Consider the following 22,957-nt stretch of genomic DNA (forward strand, 5'->3'; position numbering starts at 1 on the left):
AGGGATAAAATCCGGTCCTACGGCTCTTCCACTTTTTATTTTATTTAGAGCATCTTTAACTTCGCTAATCCTAATTTTTTGACAATATCTATAGTTCCTATCATTCATTATATGGTCAAATTCTCTATTGTGCTTACTTATTTGGTTATCATTAAACAATTGATGAAAGTAACTCATTCACCTCTCTTTTATTTCTCCGTCGGTCATCAAAACTCTTTGATCTTGCTTTTAATGCACCTAATATTACCCAAATCCATACTCCCTTTAATTCTAACTTATTATAGAAATTTTTATAAGCCTTGTATTTATTCTCACTAACTGTTCTTTTTGCTTCCTTCCTTACTAGCTTATATTTCTCCAAGTTTTTCCTACTACTGTACTTTTACTACTGCATATAAAGTTTTCTTAGCTCTAATAACATTTTCACACTTTCATTTCACCACCAACTCTCCTTACCATCTAATCTACATCATTTAGATTCTCCTAGTATATTTGTAGCCACCTTTCTAATACAAAAAGTCATGCTACTACGCACAATATTAGTCTCATTATTTATATTGTATATATATCTTCATTATCTTATCCTTTATCCTTAAAACACATTAAATTCTCTCCTTTTAAATTCTACCATTTAGTTCCTAGTCTCTTGTTCATGTTAGTTTTTCTACTCCTATGTTGTGTAGTTAAACTCTCTCCCGATATAATTTTGTAATATTTGTATGTTAACTTATCCGCCCTTCTAGTAAAAAGTCTATTTGACTACAGTTAAAACCACTTTTAAACGTTATTAAGTACAACAAAACCACCACCACCAAGCCTTTATCCCAAATATTTGGGGTCGACTACATGAATTTTATTTTTTCATTCCATTCTGTTATGGGTTATCTCCTTCGTTAAGTTACTCTTAATTATATCCTTCTTAATTACTTCTAACCAAGTCATTCTAGGTCTACCTTTAGATCTCCTACCCCCCGTGAATTCTAATATTATCATTTTTTATAATCGGTGTACTAAGGGGTCTCCGTTGTACATGACCAAATCATCTTAATCTATTCTCTCTTATTTTATCCTCAATAGGCGTAACCTCTAATTTACTATGGATGCACTCATTTCTTATCGTATCTTTTAATGTATACCCTCAAGACCAACCCAACATTCTCATTTCTGCTACACTTATTTTTTTAAACATGTTGTTTTTTAATTGCCCAATACTCTAACTCAAAGCATAATTGGTCTTATAACCGTCCTATAGTTCATTGATATTCTACGATCACATAAGACTCCTGAAGCACTCCTCCATTTTAACCATCCCGATTTGATTAGATGCATAATACTATCCTCTATCTTACCATCATGCCTAATGATTGATTCTAAATAGCGAAAATGATTATTTTTAGGTATTTTTTGGCCATCAATATGTACCATAGGCTCTTTTTCTTTCCTAGTGTTACTAAAAATACACTCCATATATTCTGTTTTTGTTCTACTAATTCTAAAATATTTAAATTCAAGAGCTTATTTCTATCTTTCTACTTTAGAAATAATGCATTTTCTAGTTTCATCAACTAATACTATATCATCGATAAATAACATAAACCATGAGATTTCATCCTGAATGTGCTTAGTAAGTTGGTCCATAACTAATACAAAAAGATAAGAACTTAAAGCTGACCCTTTGTGTAAACCTACGGTAATAAAAAAATGATTTAGTCTCCCCTTCACTAGTTCTTACTCTAGTTGTTACTTTATCATACATATCTTTAATCATAATCAATATATATACTAGATACATATTTTTTTCTAACACCCACCATATTACCTCTCTAGGCACTCGATCATAAGTTTTTTCAAGATCGATAAAAACCATATATATATCCTTTCTCTTTCTATCTACATCTCTCCATCAACCGTCTCAAAATATGTATATGTTCCATAGTTGACCTCTCAGGCATAAAACCAAATTGATTTACTTGTCTCTTTTCTTAGTCTTTGCCAAATTACCCTCTCCTAAAATTTCATAGTATGACCCATGAGTTTTATATCTCGATAATTTGAACAACTTTATATATCTCCTTTATTCTTATATATCGGTATCAAAGTACTAATCATCCATTCATCTGGCATTCTTTTCGACTCGATAATCTTATTAAATAGTTTATTTAACCATCTTAAGCTTATATCTCCAATACATTTTTAAACTTCAATAAGGATATCGTCCGGCCATATGGCTCTTTAACTTTTTATTTTTTTAGAGCATCTTTAACCTCGCTAATCGTAATTTTTTAACAATATCTATAGTTCTTATAATTTACTATGTGGTCAAAATCTCTATTTTACTCACTTGTTTGGTTATCATTAAACAATTGCTAAACAAAATATTGGTCTTTTTGTTTTGATGATGTTTTAACAAATAATTTATAACTAATATTGTTTGTCTAGTGTTTATGTTTTTATATATCTAGTGTTTGTGTTTTTGTATTTATTCTAGACAAACAATCAAGTTGGAGATTGGATAGATTGTGCTATAACGATCATATCAAATGGAGGTTGGCAAAATAACGGTATGAAGCCATATACAATTCAAGTCAATTCAAGATCAAGTTTCATCCACAAAGTTTACCAAGACGAGCTCAAATTGAAAATCAAGATTGTTTGGGTAAATTAGTTTAGGTGTTATATTATGTGTGTTTAATACTTCAAGCTCAATATTATACACACACATTTTATGAGTTTATCCATTTTGGGTTTTATCCACAAACAAAGTTTTTTTTCAAACAAATAAATTTATGTTTATATACATATATGTTTGTTTTCATGTGGATAAGTTATTTTAGTTTAGTTATATAGATATGAAACAAGAATACATTCATATACATATTCATATGTTTCATATTCTATTGTATTTTAAAAAATATTGTGTTTTTGGTTTATAGACTTAATAACTATAATTTATATCTTTTATCAACTCTATAAAATTATTTTACAAAGTTTTAAAAGTTTGTTTAAAATATTTTGTCAAAAACATGTTTTGTTTAGCTTTCATTTTTGGACCTTTTTACAAAATGAAGAGATTTCTCATTTGGAATGTGTAATTCCAAAAATACTTTTTGTAACATGTTTATTATCATGTTTACAATTATTTTCTAAAGTTTTATATTTTCTGAAATTTATTTGCTATTTTTAAAAGCACTTCAAAAATCAGATTTACTGTTTTAATCAGGCTGATAACTTGTTATTAGTCGACTAATAGAGTTTATGAGTCGACTGATGAACTCGCCTAGAATTGTTAAAAGTTTTTGTTTTTACGACTGATGAACTATCAGTCGACTGATGAGGTCTTCAATCGACCGATGAGGTCTTCAGTCGATCGATGAGCTGTGAACTGTCTGTAACGACCAGCTCATTAGTCGACTGATATTGTTCATCAGTCGACTGACGGTCTCTAACGGCTAGTTTTACAGAGTATTATTTTTGGTTTTTTTGTCATTTTGCTTTGTTTTCTTGGTTTTTGGGGTTTCCCTTATGATCCTATATATACCTCATGCCTCATAACTTCTGAGTGATCTAAAAAAATTATTTTTTATAATTTTACAAAAATTTAACAAGAGTTTAAGTTTGTTTTAGTGTTTGTTTGGTTTGTGAAAAAGTTTTCACAAGTGGAGGAGATCATCTTTATTGTTTGACTTTGATCTTCAATCTCCATCTCTTCATCTTATTTTTCAAAAAAGAATTTCTAAACTCAATACTAGCTTTGCATTAATTATTTGTTGTTTGTCATCTTCATTAAGCTAGTGTTTACATTGAGTTTATATTTGATTTTCTCTTTGTTCATACACAAGCATTAAGCTTATCGTATTTGCATATATAGTATAATTTTGGGTTGTGGGTTTCTGTCTTAGAGAGTGAGCTTTTATTGTGTTCTCATCCATGCTAGAGAACAAATTATTGTATTGAGCTTTTATTATGAGGATATACTTTGTAATACACTTGTACACCGAGAAAAATGTGTGGTGAGAGACGGGATCGTCCCAAGAGGAGTGGCGTCGGTAGTAAAGCCTAAGGAGATGTTGTAAATCTAAACACTTGAGAAAAACACGGGCTAGAGACCAACATTTAGAGGTTGTATAGTGGGATTACAAGAGTGTTGACTGTAAAGTTTTCGGTGAGCTAGAAAACCGAGTGTGAGGTGTAAACGTTTTCGGGTGAGCGTTAAAAACCCGATATGATAGTAGATTTTTCCCCGGGAGTGGGGAGCAGAGACATAGAACGGAAGGTCCGAACTCCATGATCATTTCTTGTGTGTTTGAGTTTGGCTTGTGCACTTATATTTTGTTTATCTCTATCGTCATTCTCTCATTGTCTAATTTATCCACTATATTGTTTGTATTTGTTTATAGTTTACTTACCCTTGTTTGTATATCCTTACATATATATCTTGTTGCATATCTAATTTACTAGGATATTTGTTAATTAGTTTTTATTGATATTAAATCAGATTAGATTAGCATAAATCATATTCACCCCCCTTAGGGTTTTTTTCTAGTGATATTAGGGTCTAACAATTGGTATCAGAGCTTGATGCTCTTTGATTTAAGGTTTAATCGTCTTGAGTTAAAGATCCAAGTTATCTTTTTGTGCTAATCTAGTTTTAAGATTTATTATATCTTGCTTGCACTTTTTGATCATGGGTATGCACGGTGCTCCTAGTTTAGGTTATGCCATTAATATTGTTCCTAGAATAGATAATTTTTCCTATGCTCAATGGTGTGTTAAATTTAAATTTTTTGTTCGATCTAGACATTTTGATTTATGGAAAATTATTGATGGTGCTTATATTGTATCCACTTCGGAGAAATCCAAGTGGAATAAAAATGATCAAAGAATGTTTACAATGAATAAGATTTTGTTAGAATTTTTACATAATACTTTTGACTCATCATTTTCTAACAAGCTTGATTCATTTGATAGCGCTTACACATTATGGAAATTCATAGAAGCGTATCAAGGGAACTTGGAGGCGATCCGACGAGCTTTGACGGCTTCCTCTTCAAGTTCTATTGGAACATCATCTTTATCATGCACACGATCACTAGGAGATAACCCTAATGTGGTAAGCGATTCGGAATCCGATAGTGAATTATCCATTAATGAACTCGTTTGTGCATATGATAGGTTAATGTATGCCTACACTAAGTTGCATAATAATTTTATTGATCTTAAAAGCAAACATATGAATTTAAAATCCGATCATGAGACGCTAGCTTCTAAATTTGATATCATTTAAAAAGAGAATATAAAGTTTAAAGAAAACAATGATATATTAAATTTAAAAAATAAAAAATTTAACATCATCAATTGCTAGCCTATCTCATGCTAAGATTGATGTTATGCTAGATGTAGAAACTATTAGAAATGAATTTAATTTATTTAAGAATGATCATGCTCTTTCTACTTCTATTTCTAATGCATATGTGCCAAAAAATAAGTTGAATCATGTTAAAAATTGCATTTCGTCCTTAGATTCAACCCTTACTACATGCATTGAGAATCATAAGAAGCTTGCGAATATGTGTGCTAAGTCTAATAAGTCAAAATCATCCACTCATTATGCACATATATATAGCAAAGTTTATAAGTGCTCTAATTGCGATCGTAAAGGTTATTTAGCTAAATTTTGCTATGATGCGCATAAACCAAAGAATATTAATGTTATTGCTCCATGTGCATCTCATCAAGTTTTCTCATCACACTCACATAAACATGCACTTTTTGTTCATCATAAGCATGCTCATGTATTTAAGTGTGAATATTGTGGAAGATTTGATCATTTAGCCAAATATTGTTTTGATTTAAATAGTGTTTCACATTTGCAAAAAAATTTTAAGAAACCATTTTTGTTTGCAAATATTACACGTGTACAAATAAATGATCAACATAAGCAAGTGCACCCTTTTCATTGCACTTATTACAATTGGATGGTTTATTTGAGTAATTATTACTATGACCAATCTCGTGCATCACATGCGCCCAAACGGGATCATTATCCTAGGGCTTTGAGCTTTAATAATAGGGGTCATGTTCTTAAACAATCCGGCACCAAGAATGCTTGGGTGCTAAAATCCTTTTAAACCAAGATTTTTAATTTTTTTTTTCTTGGTTTTGAAAAATGTGTTTTGAAATTTTTTGAATATGAAAATAAATTTTTTATCAATTCTTTTGTTTTCATGATTTTTGGTTTTGATTGTCATGAGAAGTTTGTGTTTGAGCAACCCCCGGGTTTATTGGGTGTTATTTCCCAAATTATGTTTACCGGGTACTAAAAGTCTTTATATGGGTTGGAACAAGCTTAAGAGCTTGATATAGTTGTCTCTCTAGCCATTTTGATATATGGGTTTGCTTCTTTTGTGATTTACTTATGATTTATGATTTTATTTGGTTGAATTGTTTTTATTTGAAAACTTTTTTCATGATTCTCTTGTTATCATAAATCTATTTATATAATGTTTTTATGTTTGTATAATGAGATACTATTTTCACAATGACATATTTATATGTGTTCATATTGTCTTTTTGTATGTGAGTTTTGCCTAGCATGTTTTTCTCTATGTTTGCTCACATGTTTGTCTTAGTATTCACTTCATATATTTCATAAGACATTTTGATAGGGGGAGCTCGTGTCCCTATTTTGTGTTATACTCACCTATGCTTATATGTAGGGAGAGCTTTTGCTCTTTATTCTTTGGTTTTTCTCTATTTTTGATGTTGCCAAAGGGGGAGAAACAAGTGGATTGTGAGTATTTCTTTATGTTAGTTTTATGCATGAGTATTAATGTTGCCAAAGGGGGAGAAACAAGTGGATTGTGAGTATTTCTTTATGTTAGTTTTATGCATGAGTATTACAATTTGAATATTCATTCGATATCATGCATTGTGAGTATTTCTTTATGTTAGTTTTATGCATGAGTATTACAATTTGAATATTCATTCGATATCATGCATATTATGTATCTTTTTTTATAAATTGTTTGTCATCATCAAAAAGGGGGAGATTGTTGGTTTTTTTGTTTTGATGAAGTTTTAACAAATAATTAACTAATATTATTTGTCTAGTGTTTGTGTTTTTATATTTATTCTAGACAAACAATCAAGTTGGAGGTTAGATGGATTGTGTCATAACGATCATATCAAATGGAGGTTGGCGGAATATCGGTATGAAGCCATATACAATTCAAGTCAATTCAAGATCAAGCTTCATCCGCAAAGTTTATTAAGATGGGCTCAAATTGAAGATCAAGATTGCTTGGGTAAATTAGTTTAGGTGTTATATTATGTGTGTTTAATACTTCAAGCTCAATATTATACACACATTTTATAAGTTTATCCGTTTTGGGTTTTATCCACAAATAAAGTTTTTTTAACAAATAAATTTATGTTTATATACAAATATGTTTGTTTTCATGTGGATAAGTTATTTTAGTTTAGTTATATAGATATGAAACAAGAATACATTCATATACATATTCATATATTTCATATTCTATTGTATTTTGAAAAATATTGTGTTTTTAGTTTATAGACTTAACAACTATAGTTTATATCTTTTATCAAGTCTATAAAATTATTTTACAAAGTTTTAAAAGTTTGTTTAAAACATTTCGTCAAAAACATGTCTTGTTTAGCTTTCATGTTTTGGACCTTTTTGCAAAATGAAGAGATTTCTCATTTGGGAGGTGCAATTCCAAAAATACTTTTTGTAACATGTTTATTATCATGTTTACAATCATTTCCCAATGTTTTATATTTTTTAGAATTTATTTGCTATTTTTAAAAGCACTTCAAAAATCAGATTTACTGTTTTAATCAGACTGATAACTTGTTATCAGTCGACTGATAGAGTTTATCAGTCGACTGATGAGCTCGTCTAGAATTGTTAAAAAAATTTATTTTTGCAACTGATAAACTATCAGTCGACTGATGAGTTCTTCAGTCGACCGATGAGCTGTGAACTGTCTGTAACGGTCAGCTTATCAGTCGACTAAAACTGTTTATCAATTGACTAATATTGTTCATCAGTCGACTGGCGGTCTCTAACGGCTAGTTTTACAGAATGTGCTGTTTTTGGTTTTTTTTATCTTTTTTGCTTTGTTTTCTTGGTTTGTGGGGTTTCCCTTATAATCCTATAAATACCCCATGCCTCATAACTTCTGAGTGATCTAAAAAAATTATTTTTTATAAGTTTACAAAAGTTTAACAAGGGTTTAACTTTGTTTTAGTATTTGTTTGGTTTGTGAAGAAGTTTTCACAAGTTGAGGAGATCATCTTCATTGTTTGAGCTTCAATCTCCATCTCTTCATTTTGTTTTTCAAAGAAAAATTTCTAAACTCGATACTAGCTTTGCATTAATTATTTGTTGTTTGTCATCTTCATTAAGCTAGTGTTTACATTGAGTTTATATTTGATTCTCTTTGTTCATACACAAGGATTGAGCTTATTATATTTGCATATATAGTATAATTTGGGGTTGTGGGTTTGTGTCTTAGCGAGTGAGGTATCATTGTGTTCTCATCCATACTAGAGAACAAATTATTGTATTGAGCTTTTATTGTGATGATACACTTTGTAATACACGTACACCGAGAGGAGTGTGTAGTGAGAGACGGGATCGTCCCAAGAAGAGTGGCGTCGGTAGTAAAGCCTAGTGAGAGGTTGTAAATCCAAACACTTAAGGAAGACACGGGCTAGAGACCAACACTTAGAGGATGTAGAGTGGGATTACAAGAGTGTTGATTGTAAAGTTTTCGGTGAGCTAAAAAACCGAGTGTGAGGTGTAAACATTTTCGGGTGAGCGTTAAAAACCCGATATGATAGTGGATTTCTCCCCGGGAGTGGGGAGCAGAGACGTAAGACGAAAGGTCCGAACTCCGTGATCATTTCTTGTGTGTTTGAGTTCGGCTTGTGCACTTATATTTTGTTTATCTCTATCGCTATTCTCTCATTGTCTAATTTATGCACTATATTGTTTGTATTTGTTTATAGTTTACTTACCATTGTTTGTATATACTTGAATATATATCTTGTTGCATATCTAATTTACTAGGATATTTGTTAATTAGTTTTTATTAGTATTAAATCGGATTAGATTAACATAAACCATATTCACCCCCCTAAGGTTCTTTTCTAGTGGCATTAGGGTCTAACACGTAACTCCTCCACCTCTCTTTTATTTCCACGTCGGTTACTAAAAATCTTTGATCCTCACTTTTACTACATCTAATATTACCCAAATCTCTACTCTTCCTTTCTCTAATCTTAGCAAGCTTATATACATCTTTCTCTCCCTCCTTAAATTCTAACTTCTTATAAAAATTTCATAAGCCTTGTATTTATTTTCACTAACCCCGCTCTTTTTGCTTCCTTCCTTACTAGTTTATATTTTCTGAGTTTTTCTTACTCCTATACTTTTGCCACTCTTTATATAAAGTTTTCTTCTCTCTAATAACCTTTTGCACACTCTCATTCCATCACCAACTCTCATTACCGTCTAAACTACAATCTTTAAATTCTCCTAGTATATCTTTAGCCACTTTTCTAATATAAGAAGACATGCTATTCCACATAATATTAGTCTCATTATCTATGTTTCATGTATCTTCAAAACGTATTAAATTTTCTCATTTTTAAGTTTCACCATTTAATTCTTAGTCGCTTGTTCATGTTAGTTTTTCTACTCCACTTCTTAATAGATATGTTTAAGACCATCAATCTATGTTGTGTACTTAAACTCTCTCCTAGTATAGATTTACAATCTTTGCATATTAACCGATCCACCATTCTAGTAAGAAAAAAATCTATTTGACTATTATTAAAATCATTTTTAAAGGTTATTAAGTGTTTATCCATTTTTCTAATAAGTGTATTTGTTATTATCAAATTATATGATGTTGCAAACTCTAAAAAAGATTCTCTCACATCGTTCTTATCTCCATACTCAAAACCTCCATGTATCCTCTCGTATCAGTCATCATTCTTACAAACATGCCCATTAAGATCCCTTTCTATAAATAATTTCTCTTCTAACGGGATTTCTTATACCAATTCATCTAAGCTATCCCAAAATTCCCTTTTAGAACTCTCGAGCAAGCCTACCTGTGGTGCGTAAGCACTAATAATATTAATAACCTCTACCCCTAATATAGTTTTTATTAGTATTATTCTATCTCCAACTCTTTTTACATCGACAATACTTTTTTTATGTTATCTACAAGAATTCTCACTCCGTTCCTATTCTTCTCTTTTCCCGTGTACCAAAGTTTATATCCAGTCTTTTTAATTTCTCTAGATTTTTCATCTATCCATCTAGTTTCTTGTAAATAAATTTTACTCGTCTTTCTTCTAAGCATGACACCGATAAGTGTACCTATATTCCAAGTACCTAACCTAATTCTATTCTCCTGTAAAAGTCTCCTGCTATTTTTCATTGTTCTAGTTTACACCTAATACTATTTGACAACCTATTAGAGGATTGTAGATTCTTAGAATACCCTTGCTTACTTGTCATTACATCAGGGTAACATTGATGTAACGAGTTTCTTCCGGGGGATGCGCTAGCAAATCACCATTGCTTACTTACCATTGCATCAGAATAGCATCGATGCAATGCGTCGCAATGGAGACACCCCAACAAATATTTTATAGAATTCATTTTTCATGTGGATCCGACTATGTTTTACGCTGGTTGACGGCTACCTAATGCAACCCTCCTCCTTTATCCTAGCTTGGGACAGACGATGCGGGCAATGAAATAAAGCACAACACTGGCGGAGTTTGTAATACATAATGACGACTTAAATGCTACTGATCAAAAGAATTGGTTACTACACGGTGGCTTGCTCAAATCATTAATGATTGTTTCAGTGCAACTTAGCTCAGGGATGAGTTTCTTCAGAAGATCAAATTACTGGCATTTGAGTGCCAAGTACCATCAAGCGGATGCTTCGGTTTAATCTAAATTATTTTAAAGTTTCTTGAATGCAGAATTCAAGAATAATGGATGTACAAGTCAAAACCCAAGAATATAGGCTGTTGAAAATATTACTTATTGTCAAGGATAACACTTGAAATTGAACTTGTGAGCTGTGTCAGATAAATTTTATATTGTAGATAACTGGTATTATTGTTTGATGGATTAACTCACGCTCAGATATAAGAAAGTCGCAACCCAAGACTTGACACTCCCTAAATCTTCCTGCAACGACAGAATGGTACAACCACTCTACCATATAGACCAAATAAGAGAAAAAGTATAGTTATAGTAAAATTACTAGTAGAATTAATAAAATATAAACATCTATATCTGGATTCAGAGACATTTCTTTAGTTTATCCCACACACACGTAACATGTGAACATCAACTAAGAGAAACTTCAGACTTGTCACCAATATAGCCCCACATAGCACATTTGAAACTAGTCGTATATACTCGTGTTTTGCATTGAAAGCCCGGAAAATCAGTATTAGGCTCTGAGCCAATCCTATAAATTAATGGGTATTGACATTGCTTTGTTACTTTACGTTATAGATGCTTATGTTTTTATATGTCATGATGAAGTTGTCTCAAAGCCAAGTTTTCCTTCCCTGTTTAGCACTCAAATGTTCAGTATTATCTCTTTAATAGAGTAGGTGAGCAAGCTACAACATTTCAAAAGGAAAATTATAGATATAGGAGCATTGTTTTGTCTATCAATGATGATATTATTTAAGCCTTAACATGGGTTTAGTGAAATATGATTACCTACAAGACTTTTCTCAGCTACTTTAACAAGAAAACTACTACTATATGCGAGGGAATAAAAATTATGGTGGAAGATTTTAGTGATGCAAGATATATGTCAATATTGAATATTTAAAGCGAATATCCAGTTTGAATCATGAACTAGTTGTTATAGTAAAGAATTTAGTTGTCTTCTTTTGCTCAACATAGTGGAGATTGAACAATTCTCTCAATAAATTATGAGTACCTAAAGTTTTCTAACCTTTCCGCCAACGATGCTCCAGACGCCATCACTTCCCTCTTCAATTCCATCAGCGATACATGAGTCGTCAAGGGTCAATTTCACTGGTGGATTCTGAAAGAAAATAAAATGTGATTCTTAGTTACATGCAAGCAAAGGCAATGAATAATAAACAAGAAAAGCATAAATAAACCTCATCAATGAGAATTTCCTTTCCTCGTATGCACCTTTATGAAATGATCCTTTGTTGATGTTGATATAGGTAAAAGTCGAAGATCATAAACATAAGCATGAAGCTTCTCAACGTCTCCATTGTTACCAACCAAAGCTATCTTTTTTACATTATCCTGATAATTTTGATCCTTCGACAAAACACTTAGAGCTTTTTCTCTGACTAGAGTTCCATTAACATGAAGACGCATACGATTTGCAGCTACCTGATGTTGACATGCAATGAAAATCATTAACTGGACACACAGGTATTTTTAAAATATACAGACACCAATTACATTAGTACAGTGTAGTGTTTTATGCTTGTACTAAATATACAGACACCAATTACATTAGTACAGTGTAGTGTTTTATGCTTGTACTATTAAGCATACAGGATTAGATGCTAAATTTAGCACAACCTCACCATAAGATCATGTAAAGGGGGAAAACAATAAACCACAAACATATTGCAATTTTATGATCCATCACATTCGATCATTTCACATATGATACTTCACTATACAGTTGTTCATTACTAAAAACTAGGCAGCCATTACCTTGACAGTAAGTTGATGAAGTTATTTGTGAGGATATTATCTCCAGAAAAATGAAGGCTTCAAGTGCAAGTACAAAAAATATCTTCATGTAAAATCTCTTATTACCTACCTGATTGAAGCAGTTACTAGACAACATACCTCACATCCAACATGAACCCATTTTTCCCGCGCACAATCAATATCGGTACATATGTGTGGAATATTCATCCACACAGAGGAACTATCAGGTGATTGAGCTTTTGTGTCAGTGTGTAAGAACATCAAGGGGAAGAGGCTTAGTTTGTTTTCCTCATTCAAAGCAAGGAATGGAACTTTGCAATCTCTTTCAGAAGTCATCTGCATGATGGATAAAATGATCAATAAACAACTCTAGCTAACTATAGGGATCTACTTTCTTGAAAAGCGTACTGCTCTACGTGGATCAAAATAAAGAGAAACTAATTAGCAAAGAGGCGCATAGAATAACATCTTTGAGTACTATTATCCTCTTTCCTGCTTCCTGTAAAGGATATAAATTTTCAATTGCTCAGTTATTACAATTAAGTTGACGCATGGCAAACTTCCTTTTTGTAAACATACATGTCGACAAGTTCATATATAAGTGAAAAGAAAATCGCAGCCTTCATAAACACACAAGCCGGCAGAAAAAGATCATGATTTTTATGAAAATCTCAGAAGAAAATAGCACTTTGAACAAATTTCTTTAAGAATACATGTAGACATGATCCAGAACTTCCATTTTGGTCATCTTGGCTAATTAATGCAGAGGTGTGATTATGAGTAATAGATCAGATGTCACATTGATAATATGATTCATTTTGTACATTCTGAAAAAGAGAAGAAATGGAGAACTTAGAAAATCAATTTGAAACATAAAAGAAAGGATAAGAAATAACTGGCATCAGGTTATATATGTCTTTCTACAAACAAAAGATGTGGCAAATAAAATTGGTGAAAATTAATCGAAGAGACTACTTATATGAGGAGACACAATTCCTGCATGTGGAGACACAATTCCTGCATGTCATAAGTTGTATCTCATAGAATGGTGGGGAATGGAGGCATTTAGCCAAGATGTGTCTCTTAAGAGAATCTAGATTCTAGCCATGCTTCTTGGTAAGGGTCAGAATATCACACGCACCCGCACATGCACACGCACGTGCATACAAACACACACGAACACGCACGCACGCTCGTACGCACACACACAAAGATGGCACACTTCCATGTTTAATCCTCAACACGTCACACAGATTCTGAAATGGAAGAAAACGAAATTAAATTGCACTGTTATAAATAGCGGTAAAAATAGCATTAGCGGTCCATTCCCGCTACGTTATCACCCAATAGCAGTGACATGTTGCAGAATATGCGCTTTCCACTCGCAAAAGCGGCCAATAATGCGCCATAGCGGTGAATAGCGGACGATTATAGGCAAAATCCGCTTTTTTACCGCTATTTAAAAGTGATTTGAGGTTTTTTTAAAAAAAATTAAACCCTACCTGCAACCACTGCATCCCACTGCCTCCCGCGATTTTCGACATATTTCTGTCGCCTCCCATAGCCTTCGGCACCTCCCTCAACACTTCCTCTCACCTCCTCTCGCCGTGAGCTCCTCCTACTGCAATCCTCTCACTGCTCAGCTCCTCTTCTCGACGACAACGACTCTTTGACTCCTCCTCCAGTCATCTTCGGTATTATATAATGACTATATGTCTCTCTCTTTAAATCATCACATATGCACTTTTAGATTTTCTAGATTTTTTTAAATATTTATACATATCTAAATTGGACCGGCTATTTGACTTTGCGCTTTTTACCACTATTTTACCGCAATAGCCCCAAATAGCCTTGGCTATGCCTCACCGCTACGCAACGCTATCCGCTATCGATAACCTTGTTAAATTGTGACTGATGTTTCTTTCCCTCTAAACCTGAACTTGAAATTTACTTCCAGGCTTCCACCCAGCCTACCCTTTACCACCTTAGCAGACTTCAGAAGAAAAGAAAGTATCAACTGCTAGTATCTACCTGAATAAAGATAAGACTATAAGAAAATGATATGATGTTTGATGGTGCAAATCTGAAAATCTGGGTGAAAGGATCAATTAAATTCTCACCTAGCAAAATGCAGTGTTATCCTCATATACAATCGGCCAATTGGTAAGAAAATCTTGGGCAAATCTTTAAGTTCTCACCGAGTTAAATGCAGCACACATATTGTGTGCAACTCATTGGTGAGAAAATGCCTAGCAAATCCTACTCACAGTAGGCAGTTGTTTCAATGACTCTTTAAATTTGTAAAAGCCAAATTTGCCTAAGTCATAGTCAAACATGTGGTCTAAACATATAAAAATAAATACATTCATCACTGCAGAACCAAATATAGTGTCCTTAAAGAAAAATGACAGCTTTGCATGTCATATACATTTATGCATCCAGACATTGCATAACCCTCTGCACTTGTCATTGTTCTCCACTTGATTTTATTCTCTATTGATAATATGACATGGCAATCCCATCAATAGGTTTATCTTCACACTTCTCAATTATATAATAGTATGTCAATTACGGTGTCATTAATTTGGAAATCCATCTGAAAAAAACATATTAATGGCATTTTTGCTCCTTGTTATGCCACCACAAGTGCATACCTTTTCATTTTTTCTTTTGAGCATACATATGTGTTTACATGTCCCCGGAACATCCAATCTCTTTTGAGAAAAAGCATTATAAATTTTCCAGACCTATGACATTGAAGAATGTCCAGTTAATCCACGTACTGGCCACCCCTAGATGTTGCACAACAAAATGAGTTGAGAGGAAGCTGGCACCTAGAGCTTAGGATCTCAACTTGAGACGGCATAGTACACGAGAAGGAACTTTGGAAAAGAACGGTAATGAAGATTATATGTCAGGAACATGAGAAAGCAACCTTGTTATCTTTCTTCTTCCAAATCCTTTCCCAACAGAGATGAATTCATTCATTTAACGGCGTCGCAATCCCAAATTGATCTTAATGCTAGCACGAGTGTGATCAAGGAGAAAGAGAGGATCAAGTAATTGTCCTCGATTTGCATATAGGCCACAGCCCTGAGTAGTTGTAGCTTTGCAGATACACCACAATCCTAACTAGGCTCGAACAAAAACAGCTATAGTCCACTTCAAAGCTTCTACAAGCGGTAGGTCAAAGTTAAAGCAGGACAATTAACTGCGAAAGAACCATGAATCTCCTGATTTAATGGCCTGGTCCTTTCTGAAAAATAATCAGATATATACGAGTAGCCAATACCCCATTCACTCAAGAGTCAAAGCCAAAGAAAGGTAAAGCTAGGAGATCCGATTTCGCCAGTGAATCCACCCGCGTTTTAGCCTATCGCAAGTCTGGGCCACAATAAATTGTCATAAGACAGACAAAAACCTTATCCCAGGACCCAATGAGAAGGATTAATACGATTATGTAGAGAATTCTCTAGATTATTTTTCCTCTCATTCGTCATCGTATTATTTTCACATTATCAATGCAAATCCCAGTGACAATGTGTTCTATCCATTACATCGCAATATAAAGCAAATCCAATGCAAAAAAGGAAGACTCAATATTCTCACGGTAATCGATCTCCACAATAAGTAACGCAGAAAACTTTCCAACTCAATGGGCACCGTGAAAAATTGACACAGAAATCGAGGGAATTAGGGTTTTTTTTAAATAAAAAAAAACCTGATGGATGATGACGGAAGAAGGGGGAGCGGAAATGGGGAGATAGAGCCAGAGGCAGAGAGAGAAATCGGTCTCGCCTCGGAGCGAATCGTGGATCGAGGCTTAGTCTTGGACGTCTTTTAAGCGTTGGGCAGGTAGGCTCTTCTCCGTCCGCCATTTTTCTTATTTTTATTCTGATTTTTTTTCTTTTTGATTCAGACAGTCTTCTGGGGTTTTAGGGGGGTTTAGGGATTTTTGAGGGGCTTGAGCTCGGCTGAAGCGCTTTTGGCTTCTGGGATTTCCCCCTCGGTTTTCCGCCTTTTGGGCGTTGGGTAACGGTTTCCCCGCATTCTGGGGAATTTTATTACTGTGGTTGGCGGCGGGTGGTGGGGCGGAAAGGCCGGTTGAGACGTATATATAGATTTTGAGGTTAAATAAGAAAATATGGTTGATTTGCATATGGGAAAAAAACCATTTTTCATTCAGACCTATTGGCAAAATTGCTGGGGAGTAATCGGTTTCAACTTAGAGTTGATGGATATATCTTCTATTGATCTTCCATCGCTTCCGTTAGGATCTTCCACCGCTTCGCTCGTCGGCTAACTAGACCTTATCGCTTCCGTTAAATTGACCAAATGTCTAGAGTTTCGCATTAAACTTCAACCTAGATTTAATAAGTTTTAAACAAATGCTAGGAATTAATTTTAATCTAAAAGCTATAGCTACTAGGTATTCACCCCAACTTTTATTTTAAACTCACCACTCTTTCTTATCCTATCGGATGTGAGACTATATTCAGACATGAATATCCAGCAATCTCCCTTCCATTTGTGAGTAAAGTTCAATCTCTCAATCTTTCGTAAAATTCACTTTACTTGATCTGAATCAGCAACTATGTAATTGGCACATGGCTATAAAACAAAATCATGAAACAAGTAAAAAAGAAAAAAAAGGAAAAAGTAAAATGTCATGCATAATGTCTTCTATGATGCTTAGCTTTATTAAAGAGCACCCTTGGCTTATATGTTCTAAACATATGCGTTATGTGCAGTATAACATGTGATGAAAAAGTAGTGGTCGCAGTTGAGAATAAGGGGTTGTTCGGTTGGCAAAAAAATAGGCTGAAATCGGTTTCCAAGTGACAGTAGGAAATCTAAACCCATGTAGTTTTTCTATTCTCTAGTTTGGTTCAACCTCATATTTAAGGAAAAATTTGTTGGAAATCATCTGCCACGTCAAAAAAATGGAATAGCCCATTTTTGTTTTTTAAGCTCAGAAATGGGATGGAGAAGGACAATGTTAATAATATTTTTGCCAGCTAAAAACCGCGGGAACGACTGGAAAACAATGGGAACAAAAGGTGATTGTTATTATCACCGCCTTATCTCTCTCTCCTTTCCTCTTCTTCTTCATTTTCTTTCCCCCCTCTCTCGTGCCTTCCACCGCCTCTCTCCGCCAAAAAAACTGAGGGAAAATATGTCAGTTGATCCCTCCATTGATCCTACCTGATATTGATCCCTCGTCTACTGTCAATCTTCTCTTGCTACTTCAATAGAAACTCAAGCTTTGTTTGGGCTAAATAATTGGCTATTTCACTGGTAAAGAATCTTCAAATCTGGGTTATAAGTTTGGCGGCCTTCTATTTGGGTTATTTTAAAGGTCGATTCATTGCTTTGCCTTCTTGATTGCTTAATCTCTCTAAGATCTAACTGATTTGGGGCTAATCCTTCTGGAAACCTAATCGAGCTACTTTAAAAAATCTCTGAAGGTAATTTTCTTAACAATTTTAGTTTTTTCTTATTATTATCTTTATTTTTTTCATAGTAAGTTTTTACATTCACATGCAAAAAATACCTCTTTTTAATAACCGCAATAGTTTTTTGTATTAAAAATCTTTTTCTGTTTTAAATTCCAAAGTGGACCAAGTGATCATGCATTATTCTGTTTAATAAGTTTTAATTATTCTGAAATTCATATAAAAATTATTGCTTTTAATGTATTAGAATGTAGCAATATTCCTTTCTCAAGTATAATTTGCTTCCAACCCAAAACTGCAGCTTTTCCTGATGCTGTTTGAGTACATATTTATACATTTCATCGGCAACAACTAATTGGGGGTTCTAAGAATGATTTTCGTTATGTATTCCTGTTAATTTTAGGATTTTGGTCGTTTTTCAATTTAAATTGGTTGTTTGTTTGTTGACATGTATGAGATGCAGGTAAGAAACTATTTCTAGGGAAATATTGGTTCTAGTGAGCTAGCGAGTTATTTATTTGTTTTCATGATTAAGATTTTATCTACGAGGAAGAATTTACATATCTGTAATAACATTTAAAGCATGTTGAATCCGATCATGTCATAGGTTACCACCGAAAATGACACCATATTTATACATAGGGGTAGCTTGTGACCGTGATAATGCATGGGTTATGCAAATAGTATGAGGGATTTCAATATAGATACAGGATGTGTGATCTCCAATGTCTGTGTCGTTAGAACTTACGAGAATGCATGGGCTATGGAAGAATGGTGTGTTATCCGTTTAGTGGTAACTTATTAGTTTTGAGCACTTCTTAAATTATATAATTTATTAATTTTCCTATATATGCCAAGCATTATATATACTAGTTCCGCGTGTACTCCTCTTTCGTTATATAGAATAGATTTGTTATATCCTAAGTATGTGCAGACCATGGGCTCACTATCTCATCTTCGACAAAGACATGTTCAAAACAACTGCGTATAGTGCCTCATGCTCTTCAAAATCTTGATTTTATAATACTGCTTCAAATCTTCTATTTTGACTATGATTTTAGTGCTCTAATCTTTATGTTAAATCCTCTATTTAGGAAGAAAATGATTATTGTGATCTCATTACTTATTGGTTCCAGCTATGAAATTGGTTCAAGTCATGAATATAAAGATAGCTTTTTAGATAAGATTACTTAGTAATTGTTTTGATTTTATAGCAAAAACTTGGTTCTCAATACTGCAGTTTAATCTTCAGATCATATAGTACATTATAAATATTTGTCACATGTGTACTACTTTATTTTTCATTCAAACTGATAATTGATTTAATATGGATATTGTAGATGGATGGGGAATATGTTGATGAAGAAATGATAGTGAGCATTGTCTCTGGGGCTACACTATCTATCATATTGATCTTAGTTACATTCATGCGTAGGGTGCAAGCTAGACGTAGAAGAATATGTAGCAGTCCAACTATTGAAAAATTAATTTAAAAAAAGGAGGCTTGACCACATGCACTACAAAGAGCATGGATATTTAGATAGTTATCAAACCTATGTCAGAATGCGGAGTGGGACTTTCCACAATCTTGCAAGAATTATGAGGTCAAATAAACTTTTAAAAGATTCCCAGCATGTTACGGTAGAGGAACAACTTGCCACGACGTTGAATATTTTGGGTCATAAAACCAAAAATCGCATCATAAGGTCATGTTTTATTAGATCCGGAGAGATCGTAAGTAGATATTTTAACAAAATGCTTGAAGCAATTTATCACATACGTGGATGGTATATGAGACAAGCGCCAAATGAAGTACCGAAGGAGATCCTTAACAACCATAGATACTACCCTTACTTTAAGGTATATCATTTATAGTTTATGAATAAGTATATATTTATTTAACTCTATATTTAAAATGCTTTCATATTTATTTGACGATATACTCTCTAAGATTGCATTGGTATGATCAATGAGACCCATATTGATGCTTTGCTTCCGGCTAGATTTGTTGTATTTTTTCGTGGTTGTAAAGGAGTCACACAAAATGTTCTGACAGCTTGTACCCCTAATAAATTATTCACATATATTTTGGCAGGGTGGAAGGCTCCGCAAATGACTATAGGATCCTACAAGATGCATTATCTAGACCATAACCTCATGGTTTGAGAGTCTTTGATGGTAACTTCATCCACTTTTTAACTTTATAGAAATACGTGTGAATATTTGAACACAGTTTCAAAATAAACATGACCTAATGTACATATTTTCATCATCATAATTTTAGGTAAATACTACTTGTGTGATACGGGTTACACAACCATGCCAGTTTTATCTCCCTTACCGTGGTGTTCAATATCATTTGAAAGAACAAATTGGGAAAACGCCTAATAATAGAAGGGAGCTATTCAATCTTAGACATTCGTCTTTAAGATCTAAGATTGAATCTGCCTTTGGAATATTAAAAAATCGTTTCAAGATTCTTGCCACTAAACCTAATTACCCATTTGAGACACAGGTTGATATTGTCTTGACTTGCACAGTTCTTCATAATTATATTGCTACTGTTGATCCAAACGATGATATCCTCAATGAACCTACACAAATTGAAGAGGAGGCTAGTGAAATGGAAAATGAAGAAGAGGACAATATTCTTGACTTCTCTCAAACTCAAACCTAATGAGAGCAAGTAGAATTAAGAACCGAATGGAAGAATCGTAGAGATCAAATAGTTTGGAAGATGTGGATTGATTATTGTGAACGCCACCGTCGTGGGAACATCACTGAAATTGGCATGCGAACTTAATTAGGAATACTTTCTAGTGATATTTTGGGTCAAGTACCTTCTTTTTGTTTTTAATTCTATCGGTAAATACATTTTGTTACTTATGCTTGTAAAATTATTTATATTCTCGTGTCGCGATTAGTTTATGTAATGCTACAAGTGTTGGTGAATGTGTTTGATTAATGCGTTTTTATTATTATTTGACTTGCTTATTATTAGTCTCTCTCATCCTCATGCTTCATTTCCATATTTTAAATTTTATATTTGTCTCTAATTTTCTATAGGAGTGGCTGAGAATACTAGTTTTGAAGGGATTGACAAGAGCAATCCGGCCACACCATCCCCACCACCTAGAACTCCGACTATTCTAGTCACTAGTGGTTTCAATATGGGGTTCATGCCCTACAAATCACCACTATTTGGTAATACTTCAAATGTATTTCATAATGTGGTCAATTATGATGGTGGTTACTTTCATATGACACATCCACCAATCTCATTTACTCACATACTTAGTGGTCCCACCTCCATGCAACAACAGTGCCATACTCCATTATCTAGTGGGGTTCATATCAATCCACACACTGAAAGGGGAACCATTTTAGAATAAAGGGGTAGCAAGAGAATGGGCACTTCTAAAAAGAAGAAGAAGAAAAAGGAATGATGCTTCAAAGGGAAGAAGTGAGCCTATTGTTAAAGGTAAAAGTGGCTCACACAAGTTTTGGCAAAGTAAACATGATGATATTTTGATTCCATTTCTTACAAAAATGGTAAAGTTTGGGCAGAAAGCTGACAAAAATTTTAAGAGGACCGCTTTCAATATGGCGGTTGTTCATATGAATGAACACTTTGACGGTGGTTTTACAATTGAGCATGTTATCAACCATATGAAAAGTCTTCGAACAAGATTCCATGATATGCAATTCTATCGCAATCTAAGTGGGGCTGGATGGGATGAATCTACAAGTACTATCATCATGGATAAAGACTGTTTTGATAGGAGTGAGGTATTTCTAAACTTTACACCCTATCTTCCTTTCATATTTTTTACAATGTTATTTTGCTAAAATAGAGTTTAATACATGTTGTATTATGCAGGATAAAAATTTGAGTAGTTCCAAGCTTAAAAAATACATCAACAAGCCCCTAGTTCACTATGAGGACCTTGTAATTATTATCGGTGTCGATCAAGCTAAAGGAGACTACAACAAGGATTTTAACACATATTTTGGTGGTAGTGCTCTAATTAATATTGGAGATGATGGTGCCAGTCCTCTATCCAATTAACACTCACCTCATATTCATAATGTGGATGAAGATGATTCACCAACTCAAGCTAAGGAAACCTCTATTCCCAAAGGAGCCAAACCTACAACTAATTTGCAAAATGAAAAGAATGGAAAGGGAGGGACTAGTAAGGGAAATGGTAATGGAAGGTCTGATATTGATAATGAATTCATGCAACAAATGATATATCAGGTAAAAAAAATTGCATCCTCTATCAAGAATGTTAACATGCATTGGACTGAAAAGTTGTCCGAAGCGATCTTTGCCCACAAAGAAAGCTATCCTATTGAAATACTTGAGAGGTTTTATGACACACTTGTTGAAAGTGAACTCGACAGGAGGCGATTTATTGGAAAGACTGACTTTGGACAAAGGGATTTGTTGGACAAGTTTATGGAGAAGCAAGTCTAGAACTAGTAACATGGCACTAGTTTTATTTTGGTAGCATTTTTTGGGTACTAACTGATATCTACATCCATACTTTTGACTTATTTTTGTAGTTAAGCTAATTTTGAGACAAACAATATGTCTAATTTGTGTGATGTATTTGAGCGTGATGGATGCTCATAAATTTAGATTTCTAGCCGCTTATGTGTATGATATATATATGACTTGATAACTTAACATGTGACTTTGTTGCATATATGTCGA

The 22,957-nt window shown here is 33.5% G+C and overlaps 2 protein-coding genes across 2 annotated transcripts in view; one reads left to right on the plus strand and one right to left on the minus strand.

Moving 5' to 3' along the window:
* The window catches only part of LOC109837104, a 30,571-nt gene extending 13,955 nt beyond the window's left edge, over positions 1 to 16,616 (minus strand). Inside the window, exons 1-4 of the mRNA XM_020405189.1 lie at positions 16,503 to 16,616; positions 12,920 to 13,117; positions 12,239 to 12,448; positions 12,033 to 12,125 (exon numbers count right to left, since the gene is read on the minus strand). Of these exons, the coding sequence (XP_020260778.1) occupies positions 12,033 to 12,125; positions 12,239 to 12,448; positions 12,920 to 13,117 (501 nt within the window). The 5' untranslated portion in view covers positions 16,503 to 16,616. The remainder of the gene's footprint in view (positions 1 to 12,032; positions 12,126 to 12,238; positions 12,449 to 12,919; positions 13,118 to 16,502) is intronic.
* Positions 18,905 to 20,914, plus strand: LOC109838448. The gene is made up of 3 exons (XM_020406895.1): positions 18,905 to 19,030; positions 19,578 to 19,673; positions 20,522 to 20,914. Exons 1-3 carry the CDS (start codon positions 18,905 to 18,907, stop codon positions 20,912 to 20,914), a joined length of 615 nt encoding a protein of 204 aa, XP_020262484.1.

This window comes from Asparagus officinalis, chromosome 4, assembly GCF_001876935.1.
Source record: "Asparagus officinalis chromosome 4, Aspof.V1, whole genome shotgun sequence".
NCBI lineage: Eukaryota > Viridiplantae > Streptophyta > Magnoliopsida > Asparagales > Asparagaceae > Asparagus > Asparagus officinalis.